Below are 24,568 nucleotides of genomic sequence, written 5' to 3'. Positions count from 1 at the left end.
ATATTGCTCATAATTACTGAGAAGTTCTGTGAATTGAAATCCATACATCTTAAAATTACCAAGTTGAGAAATACCATTGTACTCTAATGAATGAAAATTAAGTGTATCTAAAGATAGTGCTTATCTCTGGAAGCAGCCTTCCCCTAATCTGAAATAACTTGAGAGATTTAACCAATATTAGCATCTATTTCATTTTATTTACATAGTTAAGCCCTGCACTGGAGGATTTTTGTCCCTGTTCTCCAGCAGCTTGAATCATACAAACCTACCAGTCCAATGTTTGCCTAACAGTGGCCTGCACTGAGGTACATGGGAAAGAACCCAGTGGCATTGCTGTATAAACGTCCTAGGCATACATATTTGAAATTAAGATTCTGATTCTTCTGGCTCCCTATGCAACCTACTGGGTTTTGTTTCTGGAGTTCAAGTCATAAAATTGTAATCCAAAATATCTCTGTTTAAGCACTCAGCGGCATTCTCAGCTTATGATTAAATTTGCTCAGGCTGTTTTTAGTACTTGTTTCTTTTCAGTCTTCTCCCCTTCCCTTCCCTTCCCTTCCCTGTGACCTTGGGTTCCCCTTAGCTGACGCCTCTTTACCTCTGGCTGTTGTAGCAGCAGCAGCAGAAGAAGAAAACTGGGCCAGGCTGTCAGGACAAATCAGAATCACTTCTGCCTCAGTGCTCATGTACTCTGCATGTAGCTTTGGTTAGATTGGGTTGGGGGTGAGAAGATGGCTGTATGCATGCTAGGCCGCAAGGGATTTCTCATTGCTCAGATGTGGCCAAGCTTCAGGGCGCAAGAGAGCATGCTCCATAGGTGGCCAAGTGAGGCATAAAGTAGGGCCTGATCCTCTTTTTTTCAACATGGAATGACTTCCATAACGCCTGATGCCCAAGCTTGGTTCATTGCCTTGGAATCTACCTTTGAGGCAGAATCTCAAGGGACACCTCACAGCTCAGCCCTCTTTCTCCCTCCTGCTATCAGACCAAGGATGGAAGAAAGAATAACCAGGGCAGCCTCCAAACAATCTCTCAAATTGTCAGTTCCAATCAAGATAATAGTGTATTGAACCTCATCCTTGTATAGGTACTGGGGGGAGATAAAGGATGGCAGCATGCCCATTATGGCATTTATAGTATTTTTATTTAGTAATTCTAAACCTACGACAAGCACTATCTGCCTGTTCTCTAAAAATGATTAATATTGATGTAATGATGTTAAATGATTACATATACCAAAGTAACTAAAAATTATGCTCCAAAATTAACTAATTCTAAGTATATTCTAAATAAATTGAGCAGATTCAGTTGTGTTCCCCACCATCATTTGCATAATGAATTCTTCTTCTGGTAACCTTGTTTAGGGACTAGAACTTTGCAAATTTACTGAAGTGTTATTTCCTGGATATTGAAAGTGGTTTAAGTGGTGTGCATATTTCTTTTTGTCTCCCCTGCCAGCAAGTTATGAAAATTGCTTAAAAAAAATGGAGAAGGGGAATTTGATCCTCAGAATGCAAAGTTCTGTATTCTGCTTGATAATTGTGGTCACCTCAATGTACAAACACTCCTGCTTGCGTGATTGTTTAAAAGCCGCCTTGCTAGTTTCCCTGTGAGACTAGGAAAGAACATTCTAGTGATCTATCTCTCTTGGGTCATTTTCCTCTTTCATTTCTAGTATCTCTTCCGAACATAATAATTTCTTCTAGTTAGTGCTTCATTTACACAACATACCCAAAGTATGTGAGTTTCTAATTGCTGATCATTGCTTCTGGGAGCAATCGGCCTATGATTGGTTCTGGACCAATGGATACAGTTTATTCTTGCAGACCATAGGACTCTTTGTAGTTATTTCCAAATCCATAAATCAGATGCTCTTTCTCTGGCCTTTAGTGTCCAGTGTTTACATATATACGTAATCTTGGAAAGGCCATTGCTTATTTTAGCTGTTCTTGCTTTAGCTGTCATCAAAATGTCTTTAATCCGCATTATCTTGCTCAAGTTTGTCATTGCCTTCGTACATAGGATTGATTCTTTTTGTCCATCTTTATTTGCACTTGAGCATAAGAAGACAAAACTACCTCCTGTTTTCACCTTATCACCTTTACCTGTAAATTCACTAAGCATGCAGGGATATTCTGTCCTATTAATATAATAATATTAACCCAGATTTTTGTTTTCCAGATTTTCTTTTGTAATGAATTCTTTTAAGTTATCTAATTTTAACTAACAAAATGGTGAGTTGTCTGTCTGTATGAAATTATTACTTTTTTTGACCTGTAATTTTGATTATAGCCAGTTTCCAATCTTATATTTGTTGTGTACATTAAACAAATTATGAAGATAATCTACATAATGGCAATTAGTTGCATGGATAAGCACTCAGCTTAATGATGAATGGAGACTTATACTTAGATGTTTTCCTACAAGATGTTGTCTGTGCACCACACAATGAACACATAAAACATTTGGCACTTCTTCCTTCAAATAAGCAACAAATCCACGATAGCGACATACCATCAGTAGCGCATGCAACAATATTATTCAAAGGAATATTTTTTGTAAAGTATGATTTCACAGTATTAAATATAGATAATCCTCTTGTATCTGTAATGAGATTTATTGCGAATAGCATTTCTTCTTGTAATGTATTGTTTTCATCAAAATAATGTACATATGCCATCAATAAAGCATTATTATCTGCAATGGTAGACTCATCCAAATGCATGGAAAATGAAGAGTTTTGGAGAATACTGATCAGTTTTTTTTTCAACATTAACTGCCATTTCTTCAATTAGTCGCTTTACTATGCTATTGCTTAGGGGCAACATTTTTAAAATTTCAGGTATATCCTGATAAATTACTGTTGAGATAAATTCTTTTATAGAGGGTATTATTACAGTTTCTCCAATATTATAGCTGTTACCACTTTTTGCAATTAATTGTGAAATGTGATAAGTGGCAATTAATCCATCTTCGTTCGCTGCATGTTGTTTCTTAAATGATGCAACGATTGTTGAACGATTTTGAAATTTTTTATATATTTCCTGAAAATATTCAGTGGGCTTGTCCTTATCATTTGGATGCTTTGTAGAAAGATGTTCTCGCAATCGACTTGACTTCATTGCCTCATTGGATAATGTTTTATGACACAATAAACACATTGGATGTTGTTTATTTACAACAGATTCTATGAAACCCATCTTCAGATACTCTGGCAAATAGCCACGAGCGTATTTCTTTTTTTGAGACATGGACTCACAGTATTTTGTTTGAAGCTGTAGGCATGTGCTCACTCACAAATCTAACTGCATACTGCAAACAAAAGAGCCTGCACCTTGTATCGTCATCTGCGCATGCCTCTCTCGTGCATCGTGGATTGGGTTGGGGGGGGTGCCAGCTACCAGCTCTGCTTGTCTGTTACAGCTGGGTGGTGTGGGGGGAGATGCGTGAGCTATTCTGAGACGAGGCTCTCTTGTTTGTGTTCGCACTATAGCGCCATTTAGTTTCACTTACGTAACGTGAACTAAATTTATGCGCGGGCGATACAAATAGTATATTTTCAGAAATTTAAATTGTCACAGGGAATTTTATGAAAACCTAATGAAAATGTTTTTAAATAATGCTATGAAAATTTTTTAAAAAGTCAATTAAATTTAAAAAAAGGAAAGTGCTTCAGTATTGGACAAAAACCCCTACTGCCCACCATGAAAGCTGGAACGCCCACTAGTGGGCAGTAGGGACCAGGTTGACTACCACTGCTTTAAATTATTCAGTGAGTATTTCATCTGCCTCTGTTATTTTTCTGTTTACAGCTGGTTTATTATTAGACATACCTCACTTTCTAGTGAAGCTGTATCCTGAATATTTTGTTTCTCCACAAATGCTTCTGTCATTGTATGATCCTATTTATCAGAGTTTCAGTGTATATATAGTCTATCCATTTTCCTTTCATCTTTGAGCTTTGATCGGTGGTGATATCCAGGTGCAGAATCTGTATTTGCACTGCTTGAAGCAGAAGTTGGCAATAAACAAAAAATGATATATTCAAAACTAACTTGCTGCTTTCTTGCATTTGTCCAATTCAGAAATTCCTTTGATTCTGGGTTATTCCATTTCTCCAGCTTGCATTCTAACTACCTGTAGTACATCCTTAATTTAAATCTAGCACCTCTTTCAAGTTGCCATTGAGTTTTGTGATATCTTCCTTCATTGCATTTGTGGTAGATACATATATTTGTATTATATTGAGATTTACTGGCTAATTTTTAATTTTAATAGGTAAGATCCTTTTGCTTATTGGGTCTGGATCCTTGCACAGGGCAATCTGATTCAATCTGAAGTAGCCGGTTCCTAAGATACCTAAGGATATGCAGTGTGGGCTTTATAAGTTAATTCCAACACTTCGAACAGGCCTACAAATCTATTGGTAAACAATACAGCCAGTGGATTATTGGTGTTACATGGCTTCTTTCTGCTGATAGCTTGGCTGCTCTACTAATTATAGTTGCCAAATACTCTTCAAGGCAGCCCCATTACAGCAAATTGTGGCAGTCTAAACACGATAATAACCATATGAGTCAGCTTTCTTAGGTCTTATATGCAGGGCTTTTTTTCTCATAGAACGCCCAGAACGGAGTTCTGGCATCTTTTTTGGATGGAACCTTGTAGGGTAGGCAAGGTGGGTTGTATGACGTGTGTGAGTTCTGGCACTTTTTTTTTTTTTAAGAAAAAAAAGCACTGCTTATATGTGTCATGCGCTTACTATCTACAATACTGTGTACAATGCTTGGCTTGGAAGCTCTGCTGGCCTGTAAACAACCGTGTGCAATTTTTGAGGAATTGATCTTTAGAGACGCATAGTTCCCAGCTCTTCTTTGCAGAGTAGGGAGACTCTGGTTGGCCCAAGTTTAGGTCTTTGGTTGTTCGGGTTTTCTCCCGCGTAAAATTGGAAGTGTCTTGGCGACGTTTCGACGAAGTCCCATTCGTCATCTTCAGGCTGGTGCTTTCAGCTTCGTGCTTCGAGGAGCAATATATATTTTGCTGGATTCAGCATAAATTAGTGTAGCAGCATTCTCTAGTTGCCTCTATTAGTAAGAGCAAAATTTTAGAAGAAACTTTGCATACTATATTCATATATTTTTCTAATTAGAGCCAATAGTTAGTCTTCCCAGTGAGTCCTTCCTTCTAATTAGGTGGCCAAAGTATTTGAGTTTCAACTTCAGGATCTGGCCTTCTAAAGAGCAGTTAAGGACTACTGGAGAAGAGCCTAATGCTGGGAAAGATTGAGGGCAATAGAAGAAGGAGACGACAGAGAATGAGGTGGCTGGATGGAGTCACTGAAGCAGTAGGTGTGAGCTTAAATGGACTCCAGAAGATGGTAGAGGACAGGAAGGCCTGGAGGAACGTTGTCCATGGGGTCACGATGGTCGGACACGACTTCGCAACTAACAACAACAACAACAAGCTGGTCTTCATCTAAATTCTATCTTTTTTTATTTATACATGTTTTTAAAAGGTGGAAATACATGCTCCCCACTACCTCCCCTGCTCCCCACCACAACCCCAGTTATGTGATGCTATTTTGAATTAAATGAATGGCTTCTTTCCTTAGGAAGAATAGATGAAAGACAGACAGAAGATAGCAATTGACCTATGGACAGATGGTGAATTCAGCTGAGATTCAGACCTGGCCTTCCCATATTCCAGCCTCAGTATTCCCTTCACCTAAGTATTCCATCCAACTTGAATCAACTTGGCTTTTGACTTCTCCATTTGGCGTCACAACAGAAGGATTCTGCTTGCCAAGCCATTTATCTTTGTTCTGTTCTAATTAGGCTTGAAGATTTTCAAATTCTTATTCTTCTCACTTTTTTTTTTTTTTTTTTTGGCTTTCCCTTAAACTTGGGCAGGGCGGGAGGAATTCAACTGCAAAGACTGAGTGGTGTGCATGCATGTGAACAATTTTGCAACAGAAATATCTTGCCCATCTTACAAGATCTTGCTGTTAAAGAGAGTGGGAGGCTAACTGGGGTGGTGCCTATTGGCACCAGGGCCGATGGGCACAGTTCCATTTTGACACTAGGCCAGGCCAAGTTAGCTTTCAAGGACAGGAGTAGAATTGTGCTGATTTTGTAGAATTAGGTGCTCCTTAGTGCAAAAGTGCATTCCCTCATACCATCACAACTGAAGTGTGAATGAGAGAGAAATCTCTCAGTCTCTATGAAATTCAGGTGATCACGTGCATCTATCATCTTTTTCTCTGTACAATTTCAGGACCACCTAGTCTCCCATATCCACAGTAAAAAATCCTCTTTCACATTGGGGTCACTTTCTCATCTTGGATTCTGTGCAAGCTGAGATTGAAGCAAACATCTAAATGGTGTCAAGGCACCAGCTAGGAATCCTCTCCAGAGCTGGAAGTATGTACAAACGAGCCAAAGCAAAGGGCCTTTGAAATAAAGCTGCTCAAAGGACACCTTTTTAGAGAAGTTGTCTCAACAAAAATCAGATAGAGATGGAGAGATTTTCTGCTTAGTTGATTAACAGTTGGATCACAAGGGCCAGCATTTTCCTCCTCTTTTAGAAAAGACACCACTTTTGAATTAGAATTCCAGTTCTGCCAATCTTTTGCAGGCAGGTGAGCACCTTGCCAATTCTATATTAGTCGCTGGGCTTTCCTTTCTGTTTGCTCCTGGAGAGTGCTAATTCTCTTCACTAATCAAGGAGAAAGTGACAAAAGGCCAGAGGCATGGCTAACTTAGTTCTCCAGGTATTGTGGGACTTTCTTTAAGGTTCCATGTCTTTTCTTCTATTGGTATTCACCCACCCCTAGCTCACGCATATCTATGGCTCTTAACACTTTACAATTGAGGCAGAGTGGATAAATGTAATACAACTGCTCTTGAATGTTACTGGTCTCTAAATGTTCAAGGATTCTTTGTGCAGAAATACGTTTACTTAAATATTTACAAGAGGTAAAATACAGGTAGGAGCTGAAAATGCAAGTAAAGTTCAGTTTTGTTAAATTTTTACACTTGTTTAAACTGAGGATTAACTAAATCTTTGTTATTTGTCTGGCTGGAACGAGCTTGCATGAGGAGGGAGAGAGAAATGTATTAGGCCTTAGGCATGCTTTCAAGATAATTTGGAAGACTTTACTGAACTTTACATGGACCTAGCTCTTCTTTGCTATTCATTAAAGCATCTATCTACTCTTTCAATCTTCAAAATACTTTAAGAGATGCAATAACATTAATAATGCACTCCTTAAAATAGGGGCTTTTTTGAATGGGGGGATTCTGAAAAAAGACAGACTGTTTTAATAAATATTAGAAAGGTGTGGTGCTCGCACAAAGTCTGAAGTGCTTTTTTCAAATGAATTTTGAAGCCCACAGAATCCTAATCTGGACTGCAAGTACTCATAGTATGCTGTATCTACCAGGAAAGTGTAATTTGTGTATGTTTGTGTGCATTTTCTGTTCTGCATTACAGAAAATTGAGAGCATCATCTCATACATGTAAGTTCATTAGGTCTTATGGTTATTGTATGTGAGAAAAATCTGCCCTAGATTGAACCCACTCTCTACTTTTTTTTCAGCTGTGCATTGACGGAAATGATTCTTTTCTCATTTTCTCACAAAGGAATCTGTGTTAAACCTCAGAATTCCTTGTGGTATATGGCCAAATCTATTTTGAGACAGGTGTGACTTCCATTTTTTTATGGGCTACTTGTCGATGGTGCTTAACTCTAACCATTTCATTTCTGCACAGGGGGGAGGATGGAAGAAAACATAGGGACCTGTTTCCAAGGTGAGCCTCCTTCTTCCCCTTCTTCAAACAAGAAATTCCTCTATGACTTATTTATAGCATGTCTAACTTTTCAAGACAGTGCAGAGAGCTTTTTGATGCTTGTTAAATTGCTCATAGCACTTTTGTGAGCTGAAGCATTCTAATCCCCAGATTGGCAACCGAAGGGAGGAGGGAAGACCCAACTGCCTTAGAACCACAGAATGTTCCTTGAGGGCACACATGAACTTTAGTCTTAAGTCCAGGACTCTTGTTCAAGGATGGGCAACCTTTTCGTAGTCAGAATTTGCACTGTTTACAAAGTTGATCTCTGAAGGCCATAGAGAGAATGTGGCAGTGACATAACCAGAGAAGCAATGGTAATGTTTTCCTTGGATTGGAGTGGGATGTATATATATTATATATCTTATTCACAGTTTTGGTGAAATTATCTTAGGGAAAGCCTCCGGGGCCACAGGAAAGAGAACCAAGACAGGTGTAGCTCATCCTGGCGCAAGGCTTTGGAGATGAGAAATGATGAATGGAGCTAGACATGTCTCCTTGCTGCTGTTGCTGCATCATGATTGATGGATATTTCCCCCATAGGCCTGACTGGTGTCCTGCAGAAGAGGGAGAAAAGCAAAGCTAGAAGGCTCAATCTGTTGGCTTATCAAGCAGTATCATTCAGCAACAAGTCAAAACAAGGGCAGGATAAGGATTAACAATGGGACAGCAAATTTATATGACTACAGTACAGTTTTCTGTCAATTTGAGATTAGTGGATAGGATTTTAACTCAGTGGGAAAGGCCCTGACATCCAGAAACTGATACAATGTATTGTCTTCTATTGGAGCCAGCAAAAATATAGCAAATTAATAAGTGATATTCAAGCGTTCTTTCTGACTCTGGATGAGTATTGTATTTATGCAAAAGTAATATTGGAATCCTTAGGATGAGGATCGTTTTACATTTGCTCAGAATATGGAAACAAGAAGTCATTGAAAATGAGCAAGAGGGAAGTCAGTAGGACCTTCCAATGGGGGAAGAGAGGGGGAGGGGGGAGAGCGAGAAGAAATAAGAGGAGAGAGAGAGAGAGGACTCCATCCTCAAAGAAAATGCCGCTGAAGTCAATGGAACTGACTAGATAGTAAGCACATATATCTTCTGAGTCTGTAAAAGAAGGGTTTTACATTTAATCAATTCAATTAATATATATTTTTGTTATTCCTCACCCTTTTTTTTGAAGAATGATCTCTAGTCAGCTGGTATATATACATATCTGCATGCATGCATGTAGTTATACAACATGCACATGTTTGTTAAGGGAAAAAGGAAATCTTGCTGTCACTGGAATTTGTCAAACATAATGACAATTTAGAGAAGCTGAGCTGTGTTCAAGATTTTGGGACTTGTTTATAACCTTTTTTTCCTTGTCCAGTGCTCTTTCTGTGGAAAGGGATACCCTTCTTCAAAGTTAGTAAAATAAAACATGAATGGAGATGGATGGATGGATGGATGGATGGATGGATGGATGGATGGATGGATTGATTGATTGATAATTTGATTTTCTCCAGGACTATCTGTCCACAACCAGCTCTTTTCAGATGCACCTAAATGTGGTCTGTCTTTGCCTTCTCTTTCCTTCCATCCTTCCCAGTGTTGCAGATTTCCCCAGAGATCAGGTCTTCACACAATGTGTCTGAAGTAGGATAATTTGTGCCAAATTATTTGTGCCTTGATTGAGTACTCTGGCTTGATTGGTTCTCCAAGGTATTATCAGGAATCTTGTCCGGCATCAAGGCTCAAAAGCATCAATACTTTTTCCATCCTGATTCTTCAGAGTCCAGACAAAGGAGCGGAAAGGGAACACATATTTCATAGAAGATTCCCATCCTTTTCTGAATATTTCTTCCTCCCCTCCCCCATTTTTCATCCAGCCTTGGAAAACGATTCAGGGGAATTCAGAAAGTTGTTTACTGTGTTATGGTAATCAAACTACTCTCACAGAACTGAAATTCAAACCTTTGGGATTGCAGGACAAAGAAGCTAAGCTTCTCTATAGCTCTTGCCACTGGATCTTGTAATTGCCTTAACTCTGGGATGCTGCTCATCCTTGCCTGCCCTCCAATAGAATAGAATAGAATAGAATAGAATAGAATAGAATAGAATAGAATAGAATAGAATAGAATAGAGCAGAGCTGGAAGGGACCTTGGAGGTCTTCTAGTCCAGCCCCTTGCTCAAGCAGGAGAACCTATACCATCTCAGACAAGTGACTGTCTAGCTAGCCTCTTTTTAAAAATCTCCAGTGATGGAGCGCCCACGATTTCTGGGGGCAAGCTATTCCACTGGTTAATTATCCTCACTATCAGGAAGTTTCTCCTTAATTCCAGGTTGCTTCTCTCTTTGATCAGTTTCCAACCATTATTTCTTGTCCTGCCCTCTGATGCTTTGGTGAATAACGTGACCCCCTTTTCTTTGTAGCAGCCCCTCAAATACTGGAATATATTTCTTCTTTTCTTTAGACTAGCCAAACCCAAGTCCCGCAGCCATTCTTCGTATGTTTTAGTCTCCAGGCCTTTGATCATCTTAGTTGCTCTTCTCTGAAATTTTTCCAAACTCTCAACATCTTTTTTGTGATATGGTGACCAAAACCTGGCTGCAGTCATTCCAGGTGTGGTCTTACTAGGGTTTATATGGTGAAGCAACTCATTAGAAGCTTTTTCAAGTCCCTTTGTAGGTGTGTGTTCAGCAGGACAGCCTCACTGTGAGGCAAGACATCATCTTTGACAATGAACTTTGCATCGCTTTCTTCTCATCTCAACTCCATGCAGCTGAGTATTTATTTGTGTATCCTGTTTAATATCAGGCACTAAATCAGGCACCAAATCAGAATATAAATGTGATGTAGATGTAGATTACGGATGTGAAACTCGCCGTATCACGTGATGTGTCGCAACATATTGTGACTTTTTCATATTGCCAGAGCTGGGGTGGGTGCAGCCTCCGCATGATGCAACCAGCCTACATGCTGGCAGTTTGACACCCCTGATGTAGATCCTTAGGCAGTAAAGATAAAGAACTGATGAATACCTGTTGAAATTTCAAAATTTCAAAAGACTAAGAGGGCGGGATAAGCAGCATAGAGAGTCAGGGTAGAGCATGAGTGAATTGTCCAAATTCCAGAACTGGATTGAAGTCTGCCATTGGACCATGACATGCCATAAGCACTGATCAAGGACTTTTTCTACTCCAAACATCCGTAGCACAGTGGTAGTAACCTTGGTTCACTTTCAACATATAAATGTATGTGTATTCTCTCCCAATTTCTCCCTTTTTCTTTCTCTGTGTATGTATATGTGTATTTATATTTTTTTCGTTGAACTGGTTGTCAAGACTGTGTGGGTATTGGAAACATTTGGAGAGTGATGGCTTTAGTATCCTTCTTACTCCTCAGAGGGATGGAAAATCATTTAGTGAAGCTATCATGTGAGTGCATGACTTAACAACTGTCACAACCTTCGACCGCACTGGCAAACTTCATTACATACCTAAGGTCTATCTGTAACTTGTATATTTCTGTACACTGCAATAAGTTGATGGTTCTCAGTATAGATGGGTATATCTATACCCAACAAAACTTAACAAGAAAGTAAGTTGGTATAATTTTTAGTGATCTGTGCTGCTAAGATTTAATGTTCTTTCCTTGTCCTAGCCCATCTACCTAAAATCATTGCAAGGAAAACTATTTTGCAGTCAAAATCTTCATTCCTTCAATGACTAATACTTTACTTCAATTACATTTTCATTTTTGCCTCTAGAATGTGGCTTGACTCACTTTCATGAGTCATCTAGTCATGTTGCTTTTGAAACACTCTTGTGTGCTTTGTTCAGCTGCCCCTACCACACCACAGACATTCCTTGTGACCTCTTTTTTCTGCCATATATACATGGTATTGTCCAAGTCCATACTTGAATCTAAAATATAGTATTAAAGGACTGTTTCCCTCCCCCCAATAAATATCCAACGAGCAATGGTACAATCTGATGCATTTTGTAATGTCAGGTGTCCCAAATAATTCCTGAGCAGTGGTGAGGGGGGATGTTGCATGGTGACCTGGCAGAAAAAGAATCAAATCTCTTGAATATTGCACACAACAGTTCCTCCCTGCCGTACTCATCCTGGGTTCAAGGGAGCCAAACAAAGAGGTGGGTTGCACAACGAAAGCACCAGCTAATGCAGCTCTCCCATTGTGCCTGTCAGCAGTTGTTTGAGTCACTTTTGAACAGGAATTTAATGCTCATCCAGATGTTGCTTGGACAGTCAGTTATTCAGACTCATCCAAGTCCCTGAACTAGGGCTTGACTTGGTGAACTGGAGGGCAAGATGTTTCCTCTCTCCCTTTGCCAGCCAGCTCGCCTAGTCTTGATAGCCATTCCCTAGAAGTGACAGGAGAAGCGAGTTCTGATAGATGATTAAGTCTACCCAGGTCTAATTGTTGGTTAAAAGCACCACCCATCTTAGCAGTGCTGTGATTAGCAGGTGGGTTTTTTCCCTGGCAGGTGACATTAAGAAGGTGGAGAAGGAACAAAAAATGAGGAGACTGTCTTCTGACTATAAGCCAGACCAGAGGCAACACTGACACTACTTTGGTTTTCTGTGGACTCCCAAATGGGCAAAGAAATATTAAGTGAGATGAAGACTCTTGAAAGTGCGCCCTTTCTCTGATGGGAGAAGATAGCAATAGCACTTAGACTTATATACCACTTCACAGTGCTTTACAGCCCTCTCTCTCTAAGCAGTTTACAGAGTCAGCATATTGCCCCCCAACAATCTGGGTCCTCATTTTACCCACCTCGGAAGGATGGAAGGCTGAATCAACCTTGAGCCAGTGAGACACGAAATGCTGGCAGCTGGCAGTCAGCAAACGTAGCCTGCAGTATTGCATTCTAACCACTGTGCCACCATGATTTTCCCGTCACGTTCTCCCTGGATCTATAATTCAGTTGTCACTCAGGACTGAATTTTGCATGTGATTCCTGCCCCCATTGTTGCCATTTTTACTATACTATGGGGACTGTGTCCAAAGCTCCATAATGTGGTGGGATGTAATCTGGAGTCCCAGAAGGGAAGGGCTGCTTTCCTGAAGACAAAGAGACATGGTAGACGAAGACATGGTAAACTTGAAGAGGGCTAAGACAGTTTCTCCCTGGTAGATCACAGACCATATCTACAGATAGTTGCTTTTAGAATTCAAACATAACACCCCAGAGTTAACAGTTGTCAATAAGAAAGACAAAAAAGTCTGGATAGTGGACGTGGCAGTACCTGGAGACAGCAGCATAGAAGAGAAAGAACTGGAGAAGATAACAAAATGCAAAGACCTGCAAATAGAAATAGAACAACTGTAGCAGAAGAAAATAAAGGCAGTACCAATGATAATAGGTCCCTTGAGTATAATTCCAAAACAACTGGAGCACCACTTGAACACCACTGGCATTGACAAATTCACCATTGGTCAATTGCAAAAGGCAGTTTTATTTAGAATAACTCACATCCTGCAATGATATTTCTAACACCATCAAATGTCAAAATCTGCCTGTCCCAAGTCCTTGAAAAGGATTCGACAGGTAGACAAAAATGCCAAATCCAGTCTGAACATCTGACTGACTGTGCAATGAACCATAATAATACTATGCAACGATACATAATAATAAAAACTACTGAGAAGTAAGTCCACATGTTGTTCTTAGGGCCTGACAATAAACCGCTGGCATACTTGCCCTTATGCCCTATAACTTTCACGTTGGTTTTAGTTGTGGTTTGATTATCTGAGCACCTTTCAGTCTTGACAATTTCCTCACCTGGCTGAAGAACAAAGGGAGCAATGAGTATTTGGTGCTTTTTCTCTCCATTGCTGCTTGCCCTGGCCTATTCTGCCTCTCCAATTCATCTCTGTGGATCTTGGCAACAATGGAGAGGATGTTCTAAATCTGAAATACCAGTAACATTTAGAACTGTGAAACTAAAGCTCCAACACCTGAAGTTCTGGACTGAGAGAAATGTAGCTCATTCCAGAGGGCTAAAGGTCTTGGAGAAATGCTGTCTTGGTGTTCATCTGCTTGTTTGGGGAGCCGATCTGCCTTTCTCGTTGCTGAGTTTGTCCCAGGCTTCCTGCTTCTTAATTAGCCACAGGAAGCAGGAAAGCAACTTTTGCTTAGTGTTTGGGGTTTTTTTCTTTCAGGTGTCTTTCTTGCAGTCTTCCGCTCCAAGAGGAGTGGCTTGTTTGCTACTCCACTCCCAGCACCTGCTTTCCCACAAACAAAGGTCTTTTGTCTCACCTGCTTTCCCCCTCCTTCTTGACCACTTTATGACCCAGCCAATAGCAGAAAGGAGTAGAACTCCTCCAGATTTGCAAGGGGGGGAGAGAGATAGGGGACTTTAGCTGTTATTGTTTGGGGTTGTGGGGTGGAAAGAAGTGAAGTTAACGCCCTCTTGTTCTGAGATTTCAAAACTGCCTGAATTTGTTGCTCTGCTCCTTTCCTGAGTACTGTGTGCGATTTTAGTTTGGAGATCCTGGGAAATATGTACTTTTCTTAAGGGGTGATGTGTGCATAGAAACAAGAGTGGTGCCTATATGTGCTGTACATGGAGGTGAATGTTGCCTGTGAGTTTGTAAATTATGGATGCCCAGGGATGAATGTGCATTTAGGACAGTTGAAGGTGTGCTATGTTGATAGCAAAGGAGAGCGTGTGCCATGCATGTTTTTGTATTGTATGTATTAGATCTCTCTGCACCTGTTGAAAATCTCATGGTTCAGGCTCCTGTCTAGTATATCTCCGGTCATGCATGTGGTATAACAGTCCATGGGTTCCTAAACCAAGGCAAAGTGTGATATTTCCATAAATACACTTGTAGGTGTGGCAAGATGCATGCTTCTGTGAGTGCCAAAGGGACGGTGGTGGGGAGAGGGAGGAAGGGAGAGAGAGAGAGAGAGAGAGAGAGAGAGAGAGAGAGAGAGAGAGAGAGAGAGAGAGAGAGAGAGAGAGAGAGAGAGAGAGAGAGAGAGAGATTACATGTGTATCGTATGTGGGATTCTGTGTATCATATGTGGGATTGTTATCAAGGTTGTTTTTCTGGCTTCAAACCAAACCCTATCCAACTTTGGAAACACAGCCAGGACTTGCTAAGCACTCCACCCAAGCCCAGGGACAAACTCAATTATGCTTGAATTTCATTTCAGCTGCAGCTTTTCATGCAGAGACCTGTCTAAGGAGAAGAATAGTTCTCAGATGTGGCAGAATGAAGAAAATCTACTCTGATTAACAGAAGAGGATGGGAGAAGGCTAAGAGGCATGCTGGGAGTGAGAGTATTTTAATAAGCTTTGCCCTACACGGGCATCCGCAGCAAGAGGAGAGTTAACTGGTGGAATCCTAAGTAGATCAACTGGGCTGACCCATTTCAGACTGAAGGATGGAGGAGGTGGCTCACATTTTTGGTGTTCCTGCTTATAAAGCAGTGGGCCGTTGAAATGCTCTCCATCTGTCACTGAGTCGGCAGAAGACTACAGAATATCAGGATGAAATGGGCTGCCTCCATCGCTGGTCCCTATTCTGCCTCTATTACTGCTATTCCCAGCCACTTGGCTCACGTGACTTCCTTCCGAGGTAATGGGTGAGGAAGCTTAGGAGATTCAATTCCCCTTGAAACTGCCCTTGGACTGTGTTGGAATAAGGGGGAAAATGCTGCTTTAGCATAGAAAATTGCTAACATTTAAGGCTGGATCATTGCTGGTCTGGAACAAGCTGAAGTTAGCAGTATAGGGATAGGGCAGAAATAAGATGCTGCCCGGGTATGTTAAGTGCCATGGTTATTTGCAAGAGGGGAAAAACCTAGTCTCTCGTACCCAGGGTATTGTTTCCAAAGATTGGAATATCTGTAGGTCACAGAATAAGCTGAGCTAGATCTTTTATCTCTGATGCAATAGCTTTTGCACTTTTGGATTTATTTTCAAAGATCTCCTTAGACGAGCAATTATAAAGGCAACTCCCTGCTTGCAATTTCAAGTAATAAAGTGCATTTCCTGTGCACACCCCAGTAGGGTTAGGTGCACAATAGAGGTGGAGAGCCTACAGGGAACAGTGTTATAGAGCAGAGGTCCTCAACCTTTTGGGCACCAGGGACCGGTTCCGTGGAGAGAGGTTTTTCCGCAGACCGGAGGGTGCGTGGTTTTGTGTGCTGCCTGCATCTCATGGATGGGGCTTTGCTTGTTTGTGCGGCCCGGTTGCTGGCATGCCGCGGCCCGGTACTGGTCCACGGACCAGGGGTTGGGGACCCTTTTTATAGAGATTACAGCTCTTCATTTCTTGTCATTAGTGGGGGATGATGGGAACTCTGCTTTAACGTTGTCTGGTAATTAAAGGTTAGGAGAAACAGTTGAACAATGAATGTAGAGGATTAATGTTAGAGGCAGTGGTGACAGCTCTCAAAAATACCAATTGCCAGGGTTAAATATATCGGCCTCGAGTCAATTGCTAGGAATTATTTCCTTCCATGTTGCCAAGAATTCCATGTTCCCATAACTATTCCATAAACTGTAACTGAGATTCCTTATTCCTGGCCAGCCTTCCCCTACCTGATGCCTACTATTCCAACTGATATGCCAGTTTTGGTGGGCATCAGCTTGGGGAATACTCTTCCAGATCTTTTGACTCTGGATATATGGCTTCCTTTACCTGTGGCGTACCTGGGGTTGACTTTTGAATTGGCCACCCTAGTTCTGTGCCTTAAAACAAGCTGCAGTTTCAACAGAGGAACTGGTTTGAATGCTAATCATTTGTGCCTATGGAGATAGATTTGGTGCAACCTTGGTCTAGGAAAGCCTGGCCCCAGCTGCCTGCCTTGTCAGTCTGATTTACTCCATTTCATTTTGTGGCATGATTTTTGTTTGTGTACTGGGAAGATGGGGTGGGGGAGGGGAGGCATGTATGAATGTATATTGTGGGATGTTTTCATTTCTGTCTCTGTTTCTCATTCCTCTCCTTCTCTTTTGGAATGTAATCGGCAATCATTTCATTCTGAGGTGGTGGTAATTGCTTTCCCCTCTCTCACAAGGCTACCCTCAACCTGTCCTTTTTCTGCATGCACCCTTCCTCCTCTGCTGCATGCTTGCCCCACTTTTAAGCATCTTTAATTGGCTAGGCTTTCTGAAGCCTATTATGAATAGCTGGGAGAAGGGAGGGCAGCCTGCTCGTGGTGGGGGAAGGGTGGCTTGGGTTGTTTGGGAGGGGAAGGAAGAAAAAGATGGCTAGGCATTGCTGCATCTGGTCAGTTGCCAGCATCGTTCTTTTTCCGAATATGCAAGAGAGTGTGTTGATGAGGAGAAGTCACCCAACAAAAAGCCATGAGCAGTCCTTGGGCTAGTTAAACAGTTTGTGCATCTGTTCCCTGCCTCTCCCAAACCTGAAGCTCAACACGAACTGAAATAGTTGGAAGTAACCATGTATCTGACTGTTTAGCTGCTCAGCCTCCCAAATGTTGTCATCAAAGTTCAGTGACCTCAATATTTGGGAGGGGGTTGTTTCCTCTTCTCCCCTGAATTTACTTTCTTTGCCTGCAGTGACATTGGAGGCTGAGAGTTGCCAAAGGCCACTCCACCCCAAAGGCTACCTTTCCCATAACCAGGATATTGGTGGAAGTGAGAGACTCGTCTTTCTATCAGGTAGTTCCCCCAAAAAACCCAGATAGACACAACGCATGCCATTCCAATCTTCCCTAGTCTGACATTCCATCCAGAGGTTTTGGGGATGGCATCAGCCAGAATTCCTAGTTAAAATGGTGAAAGGTTTATTTAAGTCAACTAGCAGTCCCACAATCTTTGGGTCATTCTTAATACTGATATTACAGGAAAGAAGGCATTTTCGTCCTTCTGCCTTGCTTGTTATCATAAGATTTATAGCAAGTGCAAGACGCAGGATGACATGGGAGAAACGGTATAGGATGGAGAAGGATCTTTCCTCTAGAGTAGTGCTGTCCAGAACTCTTTTTTTTTTTTTTTTTTTTTGCTCCCTAGCAGCATTGCAATAAATACAACAATGTTGGGAGAATCCCGTTGCTCGTTCATTGCACACATTGAGGTTTGGTCACATATTTGGTCAAGAAAATAGGATAGCTAAGTGATTCCTGCTAGGAACTGCTACTGCAAAGCCTTGAAAACTCTTTTTTTCTGAAAAGAATGGATTCATTAATGATTGGCTATTTCTTGTGTCGGATTAACAAGGTTCGGAAGAAAATTAGAATGCTGCCTAAGGCAGATGCATCCATTCTGTGTATAAAAGCTTGGGGTGGCTTGTTTGTTAGAGAGGTGGGATATTTGTCTCATATATCACAACTGTGTGTGAAACTTTCTACTGCTGCTAGATGTGGTGCTTCTTTTGAGTTTGCACATTTTTAAAGAGTTTGCATACATTTTTTTATTAAAGAAAAAATGAAAGATTGTGTAAAGATCTAACACATGAATTCGTGTTCCAGAACAAAAGAAAGTGCTATAGTGACTGTAAATTCAGGGTTTTTGTTACTACAAAATCAATTGGAAATAAACCCTGATAGCCGTTTTGACTTTTTAAAATACCTACATTGATTGGGATCTGAATTTGGATGTTTGACATAATGGGCAAATGAAATAAAAACATTGCACATTGTTCACTAGATATAATTAACTGTGGAATTTTAAACCACATTTTTCAAGACCTTGCATTATTGTGGATATTTATGTTTAGTAGAATGAATTTCTCTATTGAGGTATAGTTAATAATACTAATTTGTTAAATTTATTTCCTGCCCAACACCCAGCATAGAATGGTTTACAAATGGTTAAAAGCAAGTACAGTAGCAATATAAGGAACACAGAACAAAGAAACAGATGTAGAGGTGTAAAGATGTAGATATACATATAGATTATACATATATAGAAGATAGATATGAATGGAATTTGCCAGGTTCTTGCAGAGTCAGCTGGTACCTACTTATACTGTATTTGTGTTTTATTGGTTTGGGGCCATAAGTAAACAAATAATTTTCCTCCGAATAGGACTTTTTGCTAGCTTTAATATTTAAAGAGAAAAATGGTGAATATTTTTCATCCCTAAATTTCTGCTTTAGTTTTCTTTCTCTGGGTTTTCAGATTCTCATAGCAGAAATTATAATGCCTTTTAACATTCTCCACATCCCTTGGTTTTTGTTTTGCTAGCTTTTCACTTCTTATGCTTTTTGTAGGTTCAGTGGGAGGGACAATAAGTGGAGTAAAAGCCTTATGTTTGCTTTGAACATTCCAGTTTTTGCTACTGGTACATATTTCTTAAGTTTAATTATGTAGAGAGGGAGCTTAATTTCAACTTTTGAAACTATCCAGTTTGGTATAGTATCTAGGATTTCTTATTCTAATTCCCTTTATAAAACAGACCTATTTCATAAATATTTTTTCCTTCCCTATGAAAAAAATGTGGCAAGTGTTGTATTTAGTGGGTACAAAAAAGAGAGAGAAATAAGAAGAACATGGCCCAGAAATGGAACTCTATAAATTTAGTAGCTAATTTTAAAAATAAGAGATATTGAACATCAGACTTTCTTGAAAGCTACTCTCTTTGTTCTTGCCTGTAAACCCAGATATGATAGATGTTTCTCTTCATCAAAAGCCACTTTCCATCACTTAGTTGTACTTTCCGCTTTCTTTGTGTTCCAGAATTTGTATCTCTGTGAATAATGTTCTTTTAAATTGGTTCGAGTTGGTTTTCTTGTGCAGCAAAGCAGGATAATAACCTTTATCTAGTGATGCCACGTAGGTTGGTGGGAGATATTGTAAAAGTCAGAATTGGGGTTTAACAAAAATAGTTAAAATGCTGACTCCCTTGGGAGGAGGGCACTGGTATTTTTCTTCAGGTTTGACAAATGTCTTGAGCCTTTTAAATATTTAATTGTAAGCTGTCTACGGCTTAAATTTAATTTTTGTGTGTGTGAATTTTAAAGCTGGGAAGTTGAGAGTCCTTACCTAGAGATTTAATTTTGAAACTGATCTCGTAACATGTCTATGGAGATTCTCAGTCATCCAGGTCATGGTTATCCCAAAAGTGCTTTTTCAAAAGGCAACTGGATTTTGTTTTTCCATGAAGATGTTTCACTTCTCATCCAAGAAGCTTCGTCAGTCTTCAGTTCTGACTGAAGAAGCTTCTTGGATGAGAAGCGAAACATCTTCATGGAAAAACATAGTCCAGTTGCCTTTTGAAAAAGCATTTTTGGGATGATCTCATAAAAGTATCTTAAAATTTGGGCAGTTTCCAAGAACAAGGAGAATATTCCTATGTCAATGGTTTTGAAATGGCTTTCTGGATTCAAAAAACGGGATCCTGGTGGGATGTGATTGATTGTCTTAGCCAGCTTCAGCATCTAGAAAGTATTGGCATCTAGAAGCATCCTGGGATTGCACAATCATTAGAGGTTCTGCCAAATGATAAGATTATGCTGAAAATCACTAAAGCAAATGCTACTCTGTGTGGGTGTGAAGATGCCTTGAAGGGAGTTATCCTCATCAGATCCTGGGGTACTTCCAAACAAAAGTCATACAAACGTTCTCTCTCAGCAACAGAATCTGATGGGGCTAAGATCAGCTTTCATTTCATTTCAATTTTTTTGTTTTGTTTTTTCATTGCTACTTATTTTTCTTTTTATTACTGGGCAGGAAGAAAGGGACTGTTGGAAACTCTCTGTTTGAAAATATTCCCAACATTCCCATGAGTTGGTTACCTCAGGCAACAGATTCAAGACCCTGTTAGAAGAAGGATAAAAGATTGCAAGATTATTTTCTGGAAGATCCCATGAGCCTTAATATTGATTTCCATTAGGCTTTGTGAAGTAATCTTTTATCTCTTCTGCACGGGAGTAGACAGGAAAGTCCTGTTTGGCATTCCAACCTAACAGGTACCAAGAAGATGATTTAAACCAGTTCTGGTCCTCTAAGATGCAGAGAAGTAAAAACGTCAAATAAAAAGGCACAGGTTGCTGATAGGGAGAACTGTATCCCATTTCTAGCATCAGATTTCTTAAAAACAAAATCCTAAAATTGCCTGGCAGTTTTCTAATTACAGAACCTTGTTGAAAAGTGGTCTGCTTTGCCTGACTGTACACAAACCCAAACACATGCATGCCCTGCTGTTGACACCCACACAGCATAGAGTGCCATCTTTTATTGATGTTCTGCTTTGCTTCGTTGAAAGGAAAACATGTTTGTAGTAACATAGGCAGATGGCTGGGTGTTTTTTTTTTTTCCCCTTCTGCTTTTGGTTGGCATGATGGATCAAATCTCAAACTCCCCCACTTTCATATTGAGGGAGATTCCTCTTGCAATGCTTCTTGCCAAACCATTTGTGAGAGTGGGCGGCAGATTTCACTGTTCGTTTTTACAGCTATGCTTCATTGGCATACTCTGCAGACGATTACCCACCCTGATTTGTTGGGAACATCTCTCTGCATTTGGGAAATACTCAGAGGATTAATTTATACCATGGTGACAAGACCACATATACAGTATATCAATACCAAGGTGAAGTTGCAATACCCAGTCCATACTAGGTGAAAGACAAGATATGCTTGGCGAAATCATGAAATACACTCAGTGATTTTTTTCCCCAGTGACTCCAGTTTGGCTTCCCAGTCTATTTTATAACTCTAGGATTTCTTAATCAGATCCCAGTTTGTTTAGGTTTTCAAGATCATCTATGGTTATCCGGGGACTCCCGAAGAGCTGAGCAGCAAAATCTATCATGTGTGCACTGAATTTCTTTCAAAACAATGCTTGAAATGCAATTTTAAGCGTATTTAATAGAGAATAATTTATGGACAAGTTTTCAAAGTGAATCCAGAAAATTGGGCAGTTAGTTTCTATGTCTATATTTAAAGAAACTATAATGTGGGGTGTCTTAGTTTTTTAAAAACTGGATCTCCCCATTAGAGAGATCCAAACTGGAGATCTTGCTTATCTGGGACAGGCAGAGGGAAATGCAACTATAGGACATTCCTTCCTGCTACTTCACTTTTGACACCCATGTTCCATATTTTATTTTATTTATTAAGTTCATATAGCTGCATGCTATGGGAAACAGTGGCGAAAGAGCCTATTGAATTGTGGGGAGACATGAAGCGACCCTGCTATACATACACTCTTCTCACTACTTCAGAAAATTTGGCAGGATAGACAAGATCAACTCTACCGTTGTTATCCTATCATTTTGATAGTCTGAATTCTAGATAGATGGGATCATTGGGGGCTAAATTTGGGGAAAATCAGAATGTGAAGCAGAAAATTAAGGCTGAGCAGGAAGGTATGGTTCTGAAAACTGATCTTCTGTCATGGTTCCGACAGATGAAACTCTTCAAAGAACTTTGAGGCATTGTTTACCTTAAAGAATCTTTATTCAAGTAGCATAGCATTGGCATGTATATAGGCAAATCCAAAATCTAAATTCCCCTCCTCTGAGCACATAGTATCAAAGCACAATTCCCTCCTCTAATTAACAGTCATAAATCACATTCTCCAATTAGTTTGAAATGCAGGCTTTCCCCCCAGTTCTTCAATCCACCATTTCTTATCATCTCTTATTTCAAAAAACCTTGGTTCTCACACTAGTTACAATATTGTTGTATCTAACTAAACTCCCATGCACATTCCTCCTCCCCCCCCAGTATCATCTAACTCTAATTCTAAGAGTAAAACATAAGAAGGAAAATGGCTGCATCTCCATATGTTGTCAAAGCAAGAACATCCGATGTTAGCAGTGTTGATATCTTCATTTCTTAGTGATGCTCTTTGAAAAATAAAATGTTGGAAGCATTAGGTACAAGCCTTTGGTCCCAAGGCTAATATGTTTGTGGATGTATGGATGACTTGAAACCTTGAAAGGTCTTGATCTCTCTCTCTCTACTCTTCTAGCTCCCATTCTGGAATCTTGCCACCCTGCTGCTAGTTAAAAGTGGATGGTAAGCCACATTAAGCCCTCACACTATCCTAGTCCTCCCAAGCAATTATGCCAGGGTCAGGCCAGGCACAGCAAGGACACTGAGAGACTTGAGGGCAGCAGGTTTTCTATGCTCACTTGGAAAAAAAGAATTGAGAAGGGTAATCAGGTGTTATTTTGAAGAGGTATGGTCCTGTTTTTTTAATCTGAATACAGATGATTACAAGGGGAGAACTCTTTGGCTGGAAAGGCTGATTGACTCTGCTTCTTCCCCGTGAAGAACACAACAGAAGAGGCAGCTGTATGATGGGTCTTCAGATCCCTGTGGTTGGCTCCTTTCATTTTCTTTTATCATAGTTCATCTCAGATAAAGACCGGATGTGTATATGTGAAATAGGGGAGGAAACTAGATTTATAGAATGCTGGAACGTTTTATATTCATTTGAAAATGGCTACAGGGTGGGACTATTTTTGGACATAGGAAATGTTGAATTGAACCATCTCCCCAAATCAGGCTTTTTGCTTTTTTTTTAAACTACTCCATTGTTGCTAGTCATTTGGGAGTGTCATGGGGTGTTCCCAGGGGTGAGACATTCCCTCTGTCTCCTCACCCCCAGTCCCTGCAGGAAAGGCAGAAAGCCACTTTACCCATTAGCTTTTTAAGGACCCTAAGTAGTGGCACCAGGTCAGCCATGCAGCCGAAGTGAGAACAGTGCATTTTGCCCACAGTGGAGTGAGAATGTGAGGAGATGGGGGGGGGGGAAGAAGATGTCACTTGTTAGCCATCAAATGTAGTAGCAGCAGAACAAGCGTGAGGGAGTGTGAGGACCCACCCCACTTTGCATCTTAAGAAGACAGAACTCTTGGAATAATTCTTCCAACAGGAATCCTTTATTAAGAGAAAATGGTTGCAGGCATGCTAGACAGGACTTGGGGTTCAAGCTCTCCCATTCAAGGTTTTAAGGGGTTCCCCAGTAGTCCCACCCAATCAACCCCCCTTCCAGTGATAGTTTCAAGTATCACAATTCCATCCCCTTTCTTCTTCCGTCTGGATGGAGACTTCAGATAACTACATGAAAGGCAATTACTCTTCTTTGATATGTTAAAGCTTAGAGGCCACAATAAACACACATTCAGTCCTTTGAAGTGTGCTGAAGGAAGTGAGGGCCATAAAGCCCCTTTGCTCTCCCCCTTTTCTCCCTCTTATGGCAGAATCCAGAGAAGGCAGAATTGGGAGTTTCTATGTTTGATAATTAAAGATGAAATATAATTGGATTCTGACATCCGGCCCCTCTTAACAATAAGAGAGATCCACCTGAAAGAAAACACAAGTAAAAAATTTAGTTAGGCTTGTTAGGATACTCTGTGTGAAACTTCTTCAATAGCTTCGGGGCTCTGACGTGACGTTTATGGACCCACTCATTTTGTGAGGCAGGGAGGTGTTTCCAGGCAACTAGGTACTGAGTTGTTCCACGATATCTCCTAGAGTCAAGGATCTCTTTTATTTCGAAGTGTTGTTCCCCCTCCACCATGATTGGAGGTGGTGGGGGGGGGGATTTTTGGCCGTAGAGGTGACTGATGCTCTCTTTTCAGCAAGCTGCAATGAAAAATTGGGTGTATTTGCCTGAGGTTTTTGGGTAATTCTAATTCTACTGTTACTGGATTTATGATCCTTTTAATTGGAAAAGGTCCTATATATTTTGGTCCAAGTTTTTTACAGGGCTGTAGGGACTTTAGGTATTTTGTAGATAAGTACACCATTTCTCCTATAATGAAT

The 24,568-nt window shown here is 40.4% G+C and overlaps 1 protein-coding gene across 8 annotated transcripts in view; it reads left to right on the top strand.

Moving 5' to 3' along the window:
* The window catches only part of ZNF385A (zinc finger protein 385A), a 176,957-nt gene that overhangs the window by 34,455 nt on the left and 117,934 nt on the right, over positions 1-24,568 (top strand). For 2 of the 8 annotated variants that reach the window (XM_039330526.1, XM_039330525.1), the window contains exon 1: positions 15,047-15,453. The exons of 3 other annotated variants lie outside the window; for them this stretch is intronic. In XM_039330526.1, coding sequence (XP_039186460.1) covers positions 15,371-15,453 — 83 coding nt within the window. In that variant the 5' untranslated portion in view covers positions 15,047-15,370. Of the gene's footprint in view, positions 1-15,016; positions 15,454-24,568 lie in introns of those variants that run through there. 3 more of the 8 variants (XM_039330531.1, XM_039330533.1, XM_039330527.1) reach the window with 3 other exon arrangements.

Source organism: Crotalus tigris, unplaced genomic scaffold (assembly GCF_016545835.1).
Source record: "Crotalus tigris isolate CLP2741 ecotype Arizona unplaced genomic scaffold, ASM1654583v1 scf7180000024429.2167931701:2281839, whole genome shotgun sequence".
Lineage (NCBI taxonomy): Eukaryota > Metazoa > Chordata > Lepidosauria > Squamata > Viperidae > Crotalus > Crotalus tigris.
The sequence above is the reverse complement of the archived record's forward strand: the minus strand, read 5'-3'. Positions and strand labels throughout refer to the sequence as shown.